The sequence below is a fragment of the Zonotrichia leucophrys genome, chromosome 1 (assembly GCF_028769735.1).
Source record: "Zonotrichia leucophrys gambelii isolate GWCS_2022_RI chromosome 1, RI_Zleu_2.0, whole genome shotgun sequence".
Lineage (NCBI taxonomy): Eukaryota > Metazoa > Chordata > Aves > Passeriformes > Passerellidae > Zonotrichia > Zonotrichia leucophrys.
Window position 1 is genome coordinate 68,059,874 of NC_088169.1, and position 18,819 is coordinate 68,078,692.

Below are 18,819 nucleotides of genomic sequence, written 5' to 3' on the forward strand. Positions count from 1 at the left end.
TTCTCGCACAGGGCTTTGGCAAATCTGAGGTGTCGACTCTCCCTGCCGGCTGCCTTGACATGCACACAGCACTGGAGCCCTCGTGCACCCATTTGCAAAGACCTGTAAGCTGCAGGTCATCTTAACCTTAGGGAGCCTTCACTGTTTGCTGTCCAGAGGTACACAGCTGAAACTCCATGTCATAGGGAAAAAGATTTTGAAGGATGACTGCATGGCATTGTCAGAGCTCGTGGAGCCATTGCATTTCCACTGGACACGTGCAGGAAGGATCATGAAAGAGAGCTCTTTGCTTACAGCCTCCCTCTTACCCCCAGTGATTATAGTCTTGTTTGCCAAGACAAATGAAGACCTGGCAGGGGGACTTGCATGTGGTGCTAAGTCCTTCCCTTTGCACATATGTACTGTTACATGCCTACAGCAATAATAATTCTAATTTGTCCGTGAGCTGCGCTGAGGAGTGCTTTCAAGATACACATCTCTCTTAAGCTCCTTCACAGAGCCTTTAAAAGCAGCATGTATATGGAAAGAATTCAACAGCTCTGGAGTGCATCACAGATACATTTGTTAAAGCAGTGTGTGTATGGTGGTTTTTGTTAGTGGACTATTAAGTAATGAAAAACTTAGTCATGTAACTTCAGCTTTGATTTCCATTCTTATTAATGCTGCTAACACATCTCTGATACAGCTGAGTTGCAGTTGTACAAGGGAGGATTAGCTTGATTCCTAGCTTTATTAATGATGCTGATACTGTTATTTTATTAAGGTCCTTGTTATTTTTGCTTATCTTGGATGGCTCTGAGAGGTTTTTTATGCAAGTAAAAAGAAGGGGCATGAACTCTGTGGTAAATCCACTGACTCAGTTTAATATTGACAGCTTTATCTGGACTTAAGCCACTGTACATAGGATCCAAATCTGAGCTGACTTCTGACTGTGAGCACGTAGGAATTTTCCTTTTTTTTCTTTTTTTTTTCTTTTTTTTTTCTTTTTTTTTTTTTTTTGTGAATTTGGTAGTGTTTCAATCTTTGCTATAGTCTTGTAAGTCTAGATGGTTTAAGGTTCATTCACTGTGTGAGCTGGCCATCTGCTCTCAGTAATTGCAAATTCACTTCCAGTATTAATGAACTGTTCCTGTGTTCTTGCATTTCTCTGAAATGCCTCCGGCAACTGTTCCTTCCTCACATGGAAAAGTCACAGCAGCTGTGGGATTCACAAGAACCTCAGTGCTTGTCTCTTGCTGCACTTCTGGCAGCAAGCCTCAAAGTGCAAATAACTTTTCTAACTACCTAATAACTGCAAACCCATTAAGTGTAAATTCTGTGACACCAAAAAGAAAACCCAACCAAACCACTTGCTTTAAAAGAGCCTTAATGGGATTAGAGACTGTATGAACACCTGGGGTTGCTCTCAGGGCCGCTTAACTGGAACACATTAGAGATAAGGACCCAGCTTTTCCTTGAGTGTTGGCCAGAGGGCCTGCAAGCTGCCCAGTGGAGCTGGGGCTGGAAGTGGGAGGTGGGGATGTGCTTCCACATCTGCAGGCAGCCCCCGCCACTCTAGGTGCCATAAAAAGGCATAAAGTGGAAGAATACTCACGCCACTTCTCACATTTTTCTTTTGCCAACAAACCACCAGACTTCTGTTTTCTTAACAACAACAAAAAGTTGTCTTCATGAATACAGACAGATCTGTCTTAAATATATTTACCCTCCTTTGATAAAGGACCATTCCTGGCAAGAGCCGCAGACAGTGCTTTGCACACTGCTCCCAGCACACTGGTTTGCTGTGTAGGGTGTGCTGCACCCTTCACAAAGTGTGTGTTGGTCTCCTCCTGCTCTGGAGCTGCTGTCACAACATGAGCTCTACTGTGGCATCCCTGCATGCTGCATCAGGACAAGCCAAGTGCCACATCCCAAGGATCCCCATCACGCTGTGCTGGGAGGGCTGTGAGCCCCCACCAGGGCAAGGGGCATCAACCCTCAGTCTGCTGCACTGAGGTACTTACCAACAGCTACCACTAAATATCCATATGAAAAGCAAAAGCCAAAATCCTCTTCCACCCTGAACTGCCCGAGTTGTATATTTGAACACAAACTACCTGATCACTAGTTTCTTGTAAAACGGCCATCCAAGGACGCAGTGGTACTCACATTTTGCATCATACCTTAATGCTTTTGAGATGTCTGACCACCAACCAGAAGGTACTTAAACCCACATTACCCAGTCTTAATAGAATGTTTCACCACAAGGTTGCCAAGGACTTGAAAGCAATACAAGACAAATAAATATACGTTTTTACTGAGGTCATTGGTTTTTATTGGGCTGCCCTGAAATGTCATTTTAGGAATTGTGTGATATTTATGCTATTTAATGATCTGTGGCACAAGTGTGGAACATGTGGAACATGACAGAGATTGCAGAGACACAAAAGCATTTAACTAATCCAGATAGCAAAACATAAAGGAACTTAAAATGGGGCATAATTAACCTAGGTGAATGCACAGCTCAGATGAAATTCAACATTTCAAAAAGCAGGGCAGTCAATAGCTCTGAAGAATAATCTGATCTACATTGACCCTTTGTAGTTTTCTGGATAGCCTGTCACAAGCTTACAGGAAGACATTTAGATGTGATTTCCAGCCTTAGGCTCTGAAAGGGCCGTGTTCCTGTGCCTCCTGTGGAAGTCCAGGTTTGATGTACTCCCTTAGAGCACAGCTCTGGGCAGGTCTCCTCTCCTAATTTTCATCTGTTTCCCTGTGTCCCTCACAGAGGGGTAGGATATAATCTCTGAATAACCAGCAAAGCCCTGCTTGGAGTTAAATTGGAGAAATTGAGTATTTTGTTATACTACCCCTATGTATTTCTCAGTACTGAGAAATACTGTCAGATTTCTTCCCTACAAACCAGCTTCCACGGTGTTTTTCTGTGCACATGTGTTTGTTGCTGCAGTTCTCCAGCAAATGCTGCTCATTAAGTCCCCCTCATGCTTGGCATCCTTTCTGTTGACTGCTGCATCTTGCCAGGCTCCAATGAGTGATGTTCAAAAAGCACAATTAATTTTAAAAGTGACCCATTAAATTTGGCTGCTCATTGTTTACTTTGGGCTTGTCACAGAGGAGAGTAGCTTCCCTCCAGCCAGCTGTAGCTTCTCATTTTTCTGATCACCCTCCTCATCCATCTCCTCCTCGGGTTTCCAGTTGTTGGTGGGCAGAGCTGGCCACCCACAGCAGGCCCTGCTGCTCCCGCTGGCCTGCCAGGGCTGAGGTGCCTCGCTGCTCTCAGGAAGTGTTAAGATTTTAATGTCAGAAGAAAATATGTCTTATTTTTGATGTTTCCCATTCCTCATCTCGTCTTGGCTGGATTGTGCGGGCGGGCCAGGGCAGGCGTAAGGGCTTCACGGCCTCTAGCGGGCAGCGGCCGGAGCTGCAGGCCTCGCCCACCGCCGCCATGGAAAGCTGCATTTCTGTAAATGTGTTTGCCCTGGTTTCCTATGGAAACACGGCTTGTGCAAACACCCCCTCTGTGTGCGCTGCCTCCACGCCCTCGGCGGCTCCGGAGCTGATTTCAGGCTGATTTGACAGAGGTGCGGGCATTTCACAAGCAGGGCCTCCAGCGTTTGTGTCAATAGGTGTGCCTGTGTCACGGGGGAGCCTTAACGTGTTTTCTAACTGCAGGATTATTATTGTGCAACTTCACACAGTACAAGACACCAAAAATAATGGCATCGGAGAGGGTTTGCATGTATGGGAAAAGCTGCTTTGAAATCCCTTGTGAGTCACATTGTACATGTGCCCATAGAAATCTTGACCTTTAGTTTTGTTTGATAATTTGATTATTGGAGACTTGAAAAATATGTATTTTTCATGATACTGTCAGGTAGTCCTGCTAGGAAGGGAGAGGGGAGACTCCGTGTTGCTGGGACTACCCAGACCATCACAGCACACTGCCTGCTTTGTTGCTTGTAAACCTAAACTGGTGTTTGACAGACCCAAATATTGTATTTGCTTTGTGGTTTTAGCTTCTCCATTTAGACTGGTTTATAAGAGCGGTCATTAAATATAGCAAATAAAAAATGAATATATCAAATAAAAATGAAGCTCAGAGATGGATTCTTCATCAGAGTTCAGAGAAGCAGTTTCCATATATCAGTAGGAGCAAAGGAATTAATTTAGACCACTTAAAACTTTCCTGCAAAGTGGCTGCACATGTGATACCTTTCTTTTCTTTTCTTTTCTTTTCTTTTCTTTTCTTTTCTTTTCTTTTCTTTTCTTTTCTTTTCTTTTCTTTTCTTTTCTTTTTTCTTTTCTTTGTTTTTGCTTGGCTGTTAAAGATGGGAGAAAAGATATGTCTGGATTGCAGGCTCACTTTGGGTTAGTCCAACAAGCAGTGCTTCAAGTGAACAAATGGAAATGTGTCTCCTTAATCATTGCTTGCTTCTTGCAACATTTTTGTTTGAAAATCTCTTTCTCAAGTCACAGGTTGAATGCCTTGGTTTACCTAGAGCATCCAAAAATATTTTTTAAATATAGTGAGATGGATTTAGATTGAAGTTGTAGGAAGTTGATCTGTAAGTGTTTCTGAAGTGGTTAGGATGGGATTTTCATTTTAGAAGCACTTTTTCTCATGTGTTTCAAACACTTGAAATGACAGAATTACTGGTAATGACTTTTCTGAGTTCATACCACAAATGCCAAGCCTGAAAAGACTGAAAATGACTCACATGGAACCATTCTGCTTTGTCCTTGGATACAGAGTATTTCACAGAGGTTATTTTTTACTCTCTCTTTTTTCCTAGAAGTGATGTTTGAAAACAAAACCGCAGTGTGGCCTTTTAGTGCTAGGAAGCCTTTGTTGCTTTTGCCAAGAGAGTTAGAGAAGGACAAGACCAAGTGTGGCATCATTTGCCAAATGTGGTATGCAGAAATAGGTCTAATTGGGACCATCTTAGGAGGTAGCAGTGTATTGTAAGTTAAATCAAATATTGCTGTCTCCAACTCTTCTGAAAAATCCTTTCTTTCTGTTGCCTTGTGCTAATGCTCTTCATTTCTTAAACCCAGTAGTGGCCTCTGCCTTGGCTACATTGCTTGTAAATGATAGTCTCACATGTCTGGGTACCTTCCCAGCACTGACATACATAATCAAGATCCTTATATCAAATCTCACTTTGCAGGAAATTACTTTGGGAGAATCCATCATCTTCTTTGCCCAAAGCTGCATAATGTACTGCCAGTTTTTGTTTTTCTTTCATTTTTCCCCCTCTGTAGATCATGCAAAAAGATCTGAAGGATGATGGCAATAGAAATATGATGAGTGAAGTTTTTTGTGCGTTTGTGTGTTGAAAGAAAATAAATTTGTCAATAGCATAACTGACCAAAGAACCAAATGTCAGATTTTTTTTGAATTCTGAAAGGTCAGGAAGACAATGTTTCATACCTCAATCATGCTGAGTTTTGCTCAAAAAGAATTTTTGCATGTTTCAAAAACAAATTTTATATCGTGAAATAGTCACCAACCAGACTCATTTGCTTTCTCTTCAGTCAGTGTGAGGATGAGAGAATCACACACTGAGGGGCATTGTTGACATGGAGGATTCATGCCCATTCCCCTAAGTGATTGTTCAAAATAAACCTCTGCTGTCTTCATTAGAGCCTGTTAAATTTCAGAGCAGTTCCTCAGATGAGTTGCAAGCATGTTTTCCTCCTGATGTTTGAGGCAGGGATATGTAGAAAAACTTTGTCTTCTTGGTTAGGGACAATTTTCTCCTGTGGTAAGTACTGTTCTTAATTTTAACAAATCCCACCTTAAAATCTCTGGGAAATGCATGATACTCTGTGAGAGGTGTGAGTGGAGCTGGTTTTGTTGCAGAACGTCTTACATATATGGATGTGTTTTGAAAACGTCATGTTTTCAGTGGAAGAGGAGATGCTGGGACATTTGTTTCCTCCCAAGCTCCAGTTTGCAGTAGTAAAGATAGTCAAAAACTTATACCAGAACATTCTTCACTCAATAAATACACTTTCTATGAAGGAGCTTTCAGATGCTGGGAATGTTCTGGCTATAATTTTAGGATTTCTGCATTTATATGCTGTTATTTATTTCTTATCTTCAAATGTATTTTGGTCAGGCCTTAAGAAAATTAGTGTCAGTAGCACATCAGCTTTGAGATTCCATATATCCTATGGAATTACCTTGAAATATTTGGCATAGTCTCAGATCCTTCTTGCTCGTAAAGAGATGTTTGGGAAAATAGCAGTCTAATCAGATAAATTATCAGTGAAATAGTCACAGACCTGGCATCCAGATTTGGTGGTGATAAGTGTATACTTAGTGCTGTGACATAGTCTTACCACAGCCTTACCTACAGCTGCTATGAGAGACAAGGAATTTCACCCTGGGCAATGACCATACCTGTTACAGAAACTTCAGTCCCACTAGAGCAGCATTTGGAAGGAGGCCCTTGAAGTCTTAGGCAGTACAGAATGTGTTCTCGGCCCTTTACTGCTCCCCAAGCCTGTGGTGCTCTAGCACTTGGCTGGGTATTTGTGGAACACTCTGTTTCCATATGTATTAGCGCTCGAAACCATTAAGTGTTCCACAGCTCTTTTACAAGAGGAGTAATTACATCCTGTTGGCAGAAATTACTCCTGCTGTTTAATTTGGAAACCATATTCTTTGCTTCCAGCCTTGTGATTTAACACAGCAAAGAGTGGCTGCATTTTCTGCCCAGGGTGGTGGCACTTCTCTCTAACGTGCATCAGGATGATAGCGACAGTGGTGCTGTCCCTCAGAATGACATTTCAAGTTTGTCTGTGAACTAGTTAATTTTAAATGGTACAGGCATATCAATTCAGAAATCCAACTTTTACACACAGCAACAAAAATATCTTTTCTAGCTCTCATTTCCCTGCATAAGGGATGCTAGGCCAGCCCCTGGGTGCATTGGGTCTTGAGGCAAATGCTGATGCTGAACTTTTCTCTCTTACTCTGTCCTTTTAAAGCCTTTTAAGTTCAGAAGGAAACTAGCACTGCAGATGATTATTGTCTACTAATGGTGTTTTTAATTACTGATTTTCAGGACCCAATTAACTTTTTGCTGAAAACAAGGATTTTTTTCCTCCCTTGAAGCAAGCCAGTGATTCATATTTTAATATAAGCTTCTTAAAGTTTTGACTCATGCAGCAATGTCAAGAATTTTTATTTTGATTCTTTGAAGCATTTTAACAATTCAATGAAATACTGTGCCTCTGTCATCCACACAGTGTCCCTGTAGCGGGACCGTACAGCCACACTCACCCAGGCCCAGCCTGCAGGGGCACAGAGGCGAGCGTAGCACTGCTGGTCCTTGGGAAGGGAAACATATTGGGAAGCAGAGCTTGCTGAAGAGTTTTGGGAATCAGAATGGAGTTCATCAGCAGATCAGTTCAATGAAACCAAAGGGAATGGTGTTGGGCTGGGCTCTGGGAGCCCCTGCTTTGCCCGTAGACAAGCAGGAGATCAGCAGTCCCTTGGTCGCGTGATGAGTAAAGCAGAGAGGCACTGCTTGGCTTTCATAAGTGAGACTCAAGCTGTAGAGTCCAGAGATGAAAAACATTTATGTTGGCTATTAAAAGGGAACACATGTGACACAGAGATATGCCATGTTAACTCCAGAGGTTTTCCAGCAGAAGAAAGACTAAATGAGGACCAAGTGTAAGTGAGAGAGGTTTTTCTGAAAAGTATGTTAAGTAATACATACTTTGATTCTTCAAAAAATGTGTTTGATTTAAAATGCAAAAATGTGTGGCTTTCTCATCAGGTGGAGATAGCACAACTGTCCTACTTTACGTAACAACCACAATACTAAATGAATGACAAATAGTTCAAGATCTCTTTGGGAAATGGCAGTCCGAGGTAAGAGCATGTGCTGCATGAAAGATGCCCAGGAGAAAATCCCCCAGTCAACAGTGTTCTGTTTTAGATAGGAAGTTTTCGATTTGCTTTTTTATTTTGATTTTGCCTCAAAATATCCATTTTGATTCAGAGTTTCAAATAGTAATAACCCACTATTATTTTTCCTTTCCCCCTTGTCTTCTTGCTGAAAGTGATGCAGCACTTTATGTTACCTCATCTCTATAACTTATCAAGTTCCATCATCTTTAGGAAAAATATGAGTATGTTTCTAAATTAAACCTGAAAACAGGGTTCATCTGTTCCTGGTAGCACAAAGTAAAACCTTTGCCTCAAGTTCTTCTCCAGAATCTGCTAGAATTTGTAGAGGACATGCAATAAGAAAGTGGGATGAAAGGAAGGGGTCATACAGTGGGGCACTGGCTCCATGTGCCCTTCCTCTGCAGGCAGCTCAATTTGCAGTTGTACTGTGGTTATCAGTGGTGTGGTAGTGTGATTAGGGAACAGCAGCAGGAAATGCTGGCAAAATCTGTGAGGCTGGCAGTTGGGAGCAACAGAGATCAAAGGCTTGAGTGCCTTTGCAGACTGGAGAATAATTGCAAGTCACTCCTGAAATGTGGGCAGGCAGTGCAGCCTGGCCATTGGGTCTGTCTGGCAGTGTATTCCCATGGGAGACGTGAGTACATGGCACAGGGGGGCACATCTGAAATGCTGGTTCCCTGTGATCCAGCCCCCATTCAGCTGGCATCAGGGGATTTGGAAATCTGTTATAGGCGAAGTGGCTTGTTTTATCAAAGGAGACTGAAACACGGCTCTGCTGTAGCCTCCAGGATCCAAAGATCTCCTGTCTGATCTTGTTGCCTTCAACTGGATGGTGAAAACTAATGAGGAGAATTTGAGCTGGAGGACCCAAGTGTAGCTCAGCTGTGAAGAAGTTTCAGCTGAAAATGGATGTTCAGACTATCAGAGAAAGAAGGCTGCAGGACAGTGGTGCAGAGGATCTGTAGGCAGATACAAATGCTGGTCTTCATAGATAAGCATCTTCATCTTGCTCACCTTTCCATCAGTGTCCTCATATCTGTTGTTTCTTCTCAAAGAACTCAAGGCTTTCCCCCATCTGTCTAGTGTCTCATGCATTCTGTCTTAGCAAAGCAAAATCTGACAGTAAGAAGAAATAATGTGTTCTTGAGTACCTTAGAGTTTTAAGATACAAAAGGCAAGGTTTTTAATAATTCTATTTACCACATTATTATAGGCAAATACACTACAGTCAGAGTGCCTTTAAACTGTTAAAAAATTTCCCCAGACAAACTCAGGGTAGAAGGCTTGACATATTAAATATATACAATTCCCAAAAAGAGTTCAGGGCCAAGCCTGCACAGCTATCCTGGTTGTATGGAGAAGTCTGAGCTCTTCTAGTTACAAGCCACTGGAGGGAAATGGTAAGTTATTTGTTCCTTCTCCTGCCCCTTCCCAGTGCAGTTATGGGAGCTGAAATCATTTGTGAGCTTGGTGTGCCAGCAGGGTCCCAGCAAATCTCACAACCATTTTCAAGTGAGTGGGAAGTGAGGGCTGCATAACAGTGACAGGAGGAACTATCCTGCTGTCCTTCATCCCTGGGACAACATCTATACTACCAAACAAAGGAGAGTGAGGGATCCCACAGCCAGGGAACCCAGACAGACTCATGTTCACACTGCTTAGGAAGAAGTTGGTAGAAGTGGTCCAGAACAGGGACCAACAATGCAGGGGATTGTTTCCTGGGGCCTGAGCTCGTTCTATGGTCTTGGATTCAGCCATACTGGGCTGCTGCAGGGCTGCATTCACAATTAGCAAGTAGTGGGGCCCAATGAAATATTTGCAGAGAGAAAAAGCTGCTACCACATTTTGCTGCCTTATTGGGGATTTACTCTAGTTTGAGCCTGTGAACTGAACACTCACTGGTGGTAGCAGCAGATCTTCCCTTTCATCCCCAAAGAACTCAGTGCGTTTTCTGGAGCTAAACCACATGGAGGAAACAATGTATAATAAATATATTTCTTTCCACCTGCAGCAGACATTTTCTTGTTATTCAGGTGATGGTCAGGAATCTCAGGGCAGAGAAAGAGCAAATCTTGCCCTCTGTACCATAAACACTACTGCAGACATTAAACAAAATGTTCTGTAAAAGTCCTTGGAAGATCTCCAGTCTATATAGTGCATGTCACACCATTGTATTGAGTATTTAATCTCTTTGGAAACCTTTTCTGGAGATCTATTATTCAACTGGATATGTACTACTGATGGGTCTCATTTGTGGATTTTCAAGTACACTTTAAAGGTCAAACAAGTAATTTTAGTTGGTTATGTGGTGGTTTTTTGACAGCTGATAAGTACTGAATGTGCCACAGCACCTGGAAAGCAGATTTGCTATATTTGCCATTTCATATTTAGATTGGTTGCAGGGATAGTGCTCTGCCCACGCTCATTTCACTCTCCTTCATCAAATTACTGGCACTGATCAACCAGTGCATCCACAGGAGAGCACTGTCGTTGCAGCACTTCAGATCTGAGTCACAGCTTGGACAGGGGCCCAGGACCTGTGTCTTGTGGCTGCTGGTTAACAGACTAGTAGCTGCATCACAGTGGTGTTGTCCTTGGCTCACAGCATTCCTGGCGTCTTAATCCATACTGCTTTCTCCTGGGCTGCCAGGCTGGTAGCTATTTGGAAATTAGTCTGGTGTGGTTGTCCTGAAATTCTTGTGTTCAGGTCACTCATGCCAGGGTGATGGGGATCACAAGGTGACAACTGACTGTCCTCATTCACTGTCTGCAGAACTAAAAGCAAAGAAAGTGAGAATATTTTCAACAATATCAGTCATGGACTGGGAGCAAGGCTTGAGCTCGGGTGCTGTGGGATCAGCTTCTATCAGGTGAACAAAAGGGCTGGCTGCAGTGCTTATGGGAGCAGCAATACCTACGGGGGTGAGCAGAAAGGCAGACCAGCCCCAGAATGAAACCAGGAGATTCTTCAGCTTAGGGAAAAAAGGCATTGGATCTGACAGAAACCCACAGATTCATCTGTCATGTGGAAAAACTGGACTCGGGAAGATTATTTGGAACGTAATGAAGTGGTTAGAGAGTCAGAATAAATAGACAAAAGTGCTTTTTTTGGTGTTTTTCCACTGCATTTTTGGAACACTGTAGGGTAGATGAGACTCAAAAAGGGATGAGATCCACTCATAGAAGGCCAGTGATGCTATAGTTCAGCTCCAGCAGCTGGCAGGAGAAGCCCACGGGTCCCAGCTTGCTGGGAGTTGAGCAGCACACTTGGGGAAGAGTTGCTGTTGGCACATGCTGCTCTTGCACACTTCCCCAGTCCGAAACCCAAGGAGTTCTTTATCAAGAATCCAGCAGCAGCTCAGCTGCTCTTCAGTGTGGGCAGCAGTCAGGGGACATCATGGGACACCAGGACACAGGCAGCTGTTAGTAAGGAAGGAGTTGATTTTAGCCCTGGCAACAGTTTAGCTGGGATGCGGCTCTCTCCATAGAAAAATCCTAGAGAAAACACCAGGATTTTGCAGCCCATTCAGACTGTATCCAGATCTGTCCAGTCATTTTTCATTTCCACAGCACAATTTCTTAAGAAGATCTGGAAGGTGGAGAATTAGAACAATTAACAGTTTACAGAAACTCAGCTCTGTTTTGCTGTTTTCATGGGAACAAAGTTCGTAGTGCTGGTTTTATGGTACCACCTTGCTTTTGTACTCCATGCTTTGTTAAACATGGTAATGAGCTCAGCGCTGTGTAGTGCACTTAGCCCTGTGCAGAAAATAAAAGTATTTCCTGCCCACACTTCAGAAGAGCTGCTGTGATGGTAAAGTCTCTTTCAAGCTTAGGGCTGCTACTCTAAACACTATGTACGCTGGGCTGGTCTGTCAGAAAGCTCTGTATTGCAAATGTAAATTTATCTTTGTAAGCATGACAAGCTCCTGTTCAAAGCACAGTGCTATATAAAGCAGTTCACCACGGCAGCAGGTTTTACCATATTCCCCCCCCCGGAACAGAGAGGAGTTTTGTATTACATTAATCAGCATCTAAACCCTGAAGGTCACAATTATCTGGCCACTATTTTTCAGTATTAGTGATTTTAGTACATGATTAACTTTCATGTGTGCATCATTAAGATGAGGAATTGTTTTTGAAGTTTGAAATAGAGCAGCAGGTCTTAGCTGTAGTATTTGCCATACTTGCCCAGCCACTCTTAAAAGGGATGATTTATAGAAAATCCAGCTGTGAGTTTTCGTTTCTTCAAGAGCGGGAGGCGGGACTAGGAACAACCTAAAACCAAGCAGAGCATTGATCAGAGTAGAAATGATGTAGAGCACAGCTCTGCAGACAACAGCTAAGCATCGTGGAAGTATTAGCTGGCAGCGATAAGGAGGCGGAAGCAGAGCTCAGTGACAGAGGAGCCATCTGTCAGGAACTGGGAATCCGATTTCAAGAGAGCAGAAAATGAAGTAAAGAAGAAAGTGATTTTGGTTCAGAGGTGCAGTGGAGCCTAAGGATATCTGTGGACAGTAAGTTTCTATACTGCAACAGGGATATTTAATGCAGCAGCTAATACTGTTTGAAAGGGCTTTTCAGCTTTGAAAACAGACATAAGTAGCTCCTGTATTAAATAGCTTTTACTTAAAGTTTTTATTTATTTGTAAGATGTAAATAAGCTTATCTGTTTGAGGTGCCGTGTTTCAAAACTTGTAAACAAACTTTAAAACTGCTGGTGTCCCTTACTTCAGAGGGTGCTTTTTTGTTTAACAAGGTCATCTCCTATCGAGGATAAGATTTATTTGTAACCTTTCAGAAAAATATCTTAGAAGAAAAGGCTGTTTTGGCCCCAGCTGTGAGGTGAAAAAGGGTAGACAAGAATATTTTTTCTGGAAAGGGGAAAAGAGTTCCCACCCAAATAGATCTAAACTAACTGGAACTACAGCATATAAACACCCCGGGGCTAAATCCTACCCTCAGTTACACTGATGTAAGTCAGGTTTAAGTCTACTGTAGTTAATAAAATTACTCCTGATTTAATTAAGGATAGGATTTGGTTGCACATTTCTTAATAATGAAAAAGCCCCATGGTTCTTTCCAAAGTGCATTTTATGTTAACAGATTATTAAGGACTTGCTTGAAAATATGTTAAAATTAATTGAAAACTCACACTGTGATGCATCTTTTGTCGTATACTTGTAGCCTTCTTTGAAATTAGCACAAAAGCCAAAATGAGATATTGTAAGCAATCATATTATTTCTTGTTAGCAGGTTCTCAGATAAGGTTTGCATTGCTCATAATTTCATGCTTGTTTCACTTCAGTGGCTTGTATTTAGGGTGATATGCTTTAATCCTAAAAAGGTTTGTGGAGCTCCAGCCGAGTGCAATAAGATTATATTATCTATAGCAGAAAAGTGTCAAAGTTCTGTACAAGACCCCAGACTGTCTGATTAGGAGTGAAACTGTTCTATTACAAATTGTACAGAAAAAATTACTCTTGTTGCTGTGGTTTTAGTGTACGAGTTAGAAGCAGAAGCATTGGCTGCTGACTGAGAAAAAAAAAAACAAAAAGTAAAACCCACTCACTATTATGGCCCAATATGGATGACAAAACACTGTAGCATGTGTGGGAAAATGGCTGCAGTCCAATGTCTGGAACCATTTATCTTCTGGTAGAGTCTGGAAGATGACTGTTTTATGTATTTTACAGAAATCCCTGCTGATTGATTTCATTTACTTAGGAGGAGGGGTCACAGTGACTGATGGCAGGGACAACTGGGGCAAAAAGTGAATTCTTTGCATTATCCTGACATCCTGTTCTGGTTTGGTTTATTGGCACCTTTTGAAGGGACCATGCTGGACATGTCTTGCTGCTGCATCTGCTACTGCACGCAGCCAGAGGTTTGCTGCTTTTTTCTGGGTCTCAGCAAGCTGAGTGTTGCAAGTTGTGCTTCCACTAATGCCAGGCACATTTTGGAAATTATGATTTGCAGAGGCTTGAAGAGGAATGGACAGAAATAGGTGCAGGTCTCTGTAACCTGCCAGAAGCTTGGCTGATGGGTGAGTGCTGTTACTGCAGAGGGAGGAAAGGCTTTGTGAAAGGTCTGGGGGAAAGTCTGTTTTCAGTGCAGAAACAGCTTGTCCCTCTTTAGCACAAGAGATTAGTATGCTGGGATGATGATACTGTTTTTTCTGATGTTTGTTGCTAAAATACCCTCCATTCCTGTCATTTTTTTATTTATATGTGCCAAGCACATTAGAAACAACAGAAATATGCTGTATATCAGTGTTATTCATTTATCTCTGTGTTATTTTTGTGTGTGCTCTGATGGCCTGTCTGTCAAGGTGTTTGCCTTCAAATCAATTCAGCTCACATCACAGCATGACAGGCACTTGTTATATACCAGGCATGTCTACAGGCATTTGCTTTCATGTTGCAGGGAGTGAGTGCCAAGATTTTCATATGATGAAATGAAAGGGTGGGGGATATGTTTTTTAGTCAGTAAGTACACTGCTACTGTGTTAACAAAAATGGAAAGGAAAATGGATTTTTCAGTTGACAATACCACTTCATTTGACACCCTTTAGGCTCTTCACTGTGTTCTCTACTAATGATTACAATGCCAAGTCCAATGCAGGATTACATAACAAACCTGGGGAAAAAGAAAATTATTGCGTGTCCCCCATCACATCCAGTTTCCCAGACATAACCACATAGTACAGTCAAGACATTTTTCACTGAAAGAGAAAAAAAGAGAGAAAGAGAAAGAGAGGGAGAGAGAAAGAGAGAGAGAGGAAGGGAGGAAGGGAGGAAGGGAGGAAGGGAGGAAGGGAGGGAGGGAGGGAGGGAGAGAGAGAGAGAGAGAGAGAGAGAGAGAGAGAGAGAGAGAAAGAAAGAAAGAAGAGAAAGAAAGAAAAGAAAGAAAGAAAGAAAAGAAAGAAAGAAAGAAAGAAAGAAAGAAAGAAAGAAAGAAAGAAAGAAAGAAAGAAAGAAAGAAAGAAAAAGAAAGAAAGAAAGAAAGAAAGAAAGAAAGAAAGAAAGAAAGAAAGAAAGAAAGAAAGAAAGAAAGAAAGAAAGAAAGAAAGAAAGAAAGAAAGAAAGAAAGAAAGAAAGAAAGAAAGAAAGAAAGAAAGAAAGAAAAAGAATCTTGTAATGTACCCAAACTACTGAGGAAATTTCCTATATTTACCGAGTATTTTTATCAGAGCAGTAGAAGCAGTTAAGCACTGTGCTCGAACAGTATCCTAAGAATAAACTCAGCATCACCTCTCTTCTGGACAGCATCCTGCCATGCACTATCATTCAGCCTACTCAGCTTGTTCTTTGGCCTCACTGCTCCTCATGCCATCTTGATGTGCACTCATTTTCTGTCTCTGTGTTTTGAGGATGTTCTTATGGCTATCATACATGTTGGTTTTATTCATGTGTTGACCTCTGATTTTGATTTTCAAGTTTACAGAAATTTAGATTAGTTGTAACCTTTTCTATTTTCTTAATTTCCTTCACTTCCTTCTCAGACACTATGTGTTTTGGTTATCCTCCCACAGAAGAGTTCCTTGTTGGCACCCTCACAGAGGCATAGCTGCTTTTTCTTTTCATTACTTTAGTTTGAACCTTTCCTGCTTTTTGGTATGTCTAACTCAAGAGAACAGTGGGTAGTGCCATGAGTTCCAGAGGAAGGTGCCAATTACCTTCCTTGGTTATGCCACTGAGCTGCCTGATGATCCAGAACAAATTTAGTGTCCCAGTTACTTTTTTTAGATCTGTCTTTATCACAGGGTTCTTGATGGGGTCTCTCTTCCTTTAGAGGGAGAGTTCTGGTAAACTCCACTGTAAGTCCAGTGTCTCCCTTTAATCTTGAATTTGGGCAGGAGGGGAAAAGAGTGGTCTGAGCTGATGCAAGTTTGTTTTTCCATCCAATGGGACTACATTCTCCTAGTGATTTGGAGCACGTTTGAGGACTTTTAGCCCTTAATCATTCCTCTTCCATAAGGATTGGTAGGATGGTGTGGTCAGGCTCCAGCCCTTTAGTCTGCTGCCCATGCAGTCCCTACATTTTTATTAATCAGCTCTTAAATCTCTTCATTACATGGAATCGTTTTTCATGTGGCCACCACAAAAGTGCCTTCCTGAGAGTCCAACTTCTTACAAATAAAATATCTCAGACCATAGTTTAGACACATTATCCCATTTTTGAAACAAATTTTGTCCGTTCGTTCTTTGTAATATAGCACATGACAAGCATGGGGCGGGTGGTGGAGCTACAGCTGCCTCTTGATTTCTTATCAGATATTGATAAAAACAGTAAATTAGATTAAACAAAAAAAAAAAGAAGAGCTCTGTAGGCTGTGGAACATTATGAAACCACCCACTGAATGTCTGCGCAAGACATACGGCAACAGCCAAGCTGTTATGTGCTAAATGAGTTCAGAGTGGGGGCCAGCTGAATGCAGTGCATAAGTGATTTACTTACTCATTTATAACCCTAACCTAGCATCGTGATTGTTTGCTGTTCTGTAAAAAGGATGACTTTGTGTGACCCTTTAAAGCCTTCAGCATTAAGTAGCATTAAGTTGATGGCTACTTGTTTTGTACCTTCAGAGAAAAATTATGCATAAATCAAGGGGGCTTTCTTTGTAATGCACTCATAATCCTCACAAGCAAAACTCCCACCCAAAACCAGTGATCAAACATGGTTTCTTGAACTCAGAAAGGTCACCTCATAAAAAAATATGGAGGTATAATATTCAGGCCACCCAGGCAATTTTTTTTTCTTGGCTAGAACATTAATTAAGTCACTGTAAGGTTAAAATAATAATAGGGTTCTGATGTAAGCAGATAAAATACAAGGAAGCTACATTAAATTCAGTTTCCATCCACCAAACACATCTAGAAGAGATAAGCTCACTTGCTGTTTAAACATTTTGCACAGGGACAGACAGAATGGGCTGAGGTTGAGTCCTGAATGTTCCAGGGTTTATGTATTTAAATCAAGCCCTTAGCATTGTTTTTATTCCTTAATTACTTCTGGTTTGTTGATTTATTGATGCTTTTGAAAGCAAGTAGACTCAGTAAAACAGAATCATTCTGTCTTATGTAAAATTTCCTCTTATATCTGTGTATGTTATAGACAGAAAGAAAGGACTGATGGAGGGAACTTCTGTGGAGATGGTAAAACAAGTGGTAGATGTCTCTAAAAGGTGGAATTGAGCTACTGAATTGCAAATGAATGGAAGGTCTTGTGAAATCACTAATTAGGGCTGTCTCAGTTCTTGCAATCTGCCAGTGCAGCCAACACTTTAGGCAGGAGCCTGGGAACCAGCAATCCTGCAAAAGGGGTTGGTGGCTGGAGCATCTTCATGGAGTGTTGCTGGGAGAAGTAATGCTGAACTCACCCCTTCAGTGTGACATGGCCCTCCCATTTGGGGGTGACTTTATGGGAAATAGGAGCACTGTGTGCTTTAGCTCTTGTAATACAGGCTTTGAGCAAAGACAAAAACTGCAAATGACAGTCCTTTGCCAGTCATGAGCACTTTTGTGCCATTGAAAAGTCACAACATGGTCTCAACTGGCTTTGTTTCAGGGAAATACTTGGAGACTGCACCTACTTTCTGCTGCCCATGTCCTTGGGGCCCCCATTTCTGTACCTAAACTCCAGTTCCAAAAAGAAGCTGTGCATCTTCTTTTCCGGCACAGCAGAGCATAGCATTGAGGCATTGCTCTTTCTGTGTCTCTCCTGTGTCTGTGCATCCCAGCTGGTACACCTAAAGCAGAGGATGGGCCCTCACTTGTCACGGAAGGGTTCAAAAGATTAATAGAGGCATAGAATGGTTTGGGTTGGAAGGAACCTTAAAGTTCATCTAATTCCAAACTCCTGCTGTGAGAAGAGACACTGTCCACTAGATCAGGTTGCTCAAAGCCCCACTCAATGTGGCCTTGAGCACTGCCAGGGATGGGGCATCCACAACTTCTCTGGGCAGAAGAATTAGAAGATTTGTTCAGGAGATGTTTAATTTGTCACATCCCTCCACTAGTGGCTAGTGACTTGCATGAGCAGCTCTGTTGAATTAATTTGGTTTGCAAGACCATGTACACAAGATAACCAAAATTGAATGTGGTTGATAGAGGCACAATGATGTACACGTCTCTTGTGTTTCTGAGCCACTGAATTCAAAATGTAGATTTATGTTAATATTTAGCACTTACATAGTGCATTTAATCTCCATAGGCCTGCAGGAACGTGTCTAATTTATACATCTAAATTAATAGAGGTAATCACACGTAGCAGTCAGTCTTTTCATCACTTAACCCAATGAAGAATGAAGACACTGTTTTGTTTGGACTATAATTGCTTACACATACCTGAAAATACCATCCCATATTCTCAATTCTTTGTAAAAACACCATGGGTTTGCAGTTACAAGAATATTTCAGACAGCTGCATAATGAGTTAGCTACATTTTTTAACTGAACCGAAAATTAGGAGGCAGATCTCAGTGGGATATCTCCAGAGGAGTTTTTCAGTGAACTTAGATGCTAAATGAGCTAAACCAGTTCATTTTTAAAAATTGTCTGAAAACCATCTTTCAGAAAATATGGCCTTGAAAACCTGTTACTTATAATGAGCATACTTGCAGACTCTAAGGCAGCAGTCAAACATCCTCATGCTTCATATTATTTATTTATATTACACTTCTATTGTCCACACAAACTTCCAGAGCAAATTCAATAGACAGCTATAGTTCTGCCTTGATTATTCAGCCCTGGTTGCTATGGCATCCCAGCTGGGAAAGTACCTGCCAGCTCCAGATGGCTGAGCACACAGGTGGGTGAAACATGAGCAGTAATTTGGGAGCCATGAGGTGGTGTCCTGTGACCAGAAGGTATTGTCCATGGTTTTTGCAA

General features: G+C 41.8%; 1 protein-coding gene across 5 annotated transcripts in view; it reads left to right on the forward strand.

Annotated features, from left to right (window-relative positions):
* Window positions 1-18,819, forward strand: part of STARD13 (StAR related lipid transfer domain containing 13) — a 282,314-nt gene that overhangs the window by 198,119 nt on the left and 65,376 nt on the right. Inside the window, exon 1 of one of the 5 annotated variants that reach the window (XM_064716246.1) lies at window positions 12,192-12,444. The exons of 3 other annotated variants lie outside the window; for them this stretch is intronic. Coding sequence is in view for 1 of the 2 variants with exons in the window: in XM_064716236.1 (XP_064572306.1) it covers window positions 13,970-13,973 (4 nt within the window). In the remaining variant the exon portion in view is untranslated. Of the gene's footprint in view, window positions 1-12,191; window positions 12,445-13,940; window positions 13,974-18,819 lie in introns of those variants that run through there. One more of the 5 variants, XM_064716236.1, reaches the window with a different exon arrangement.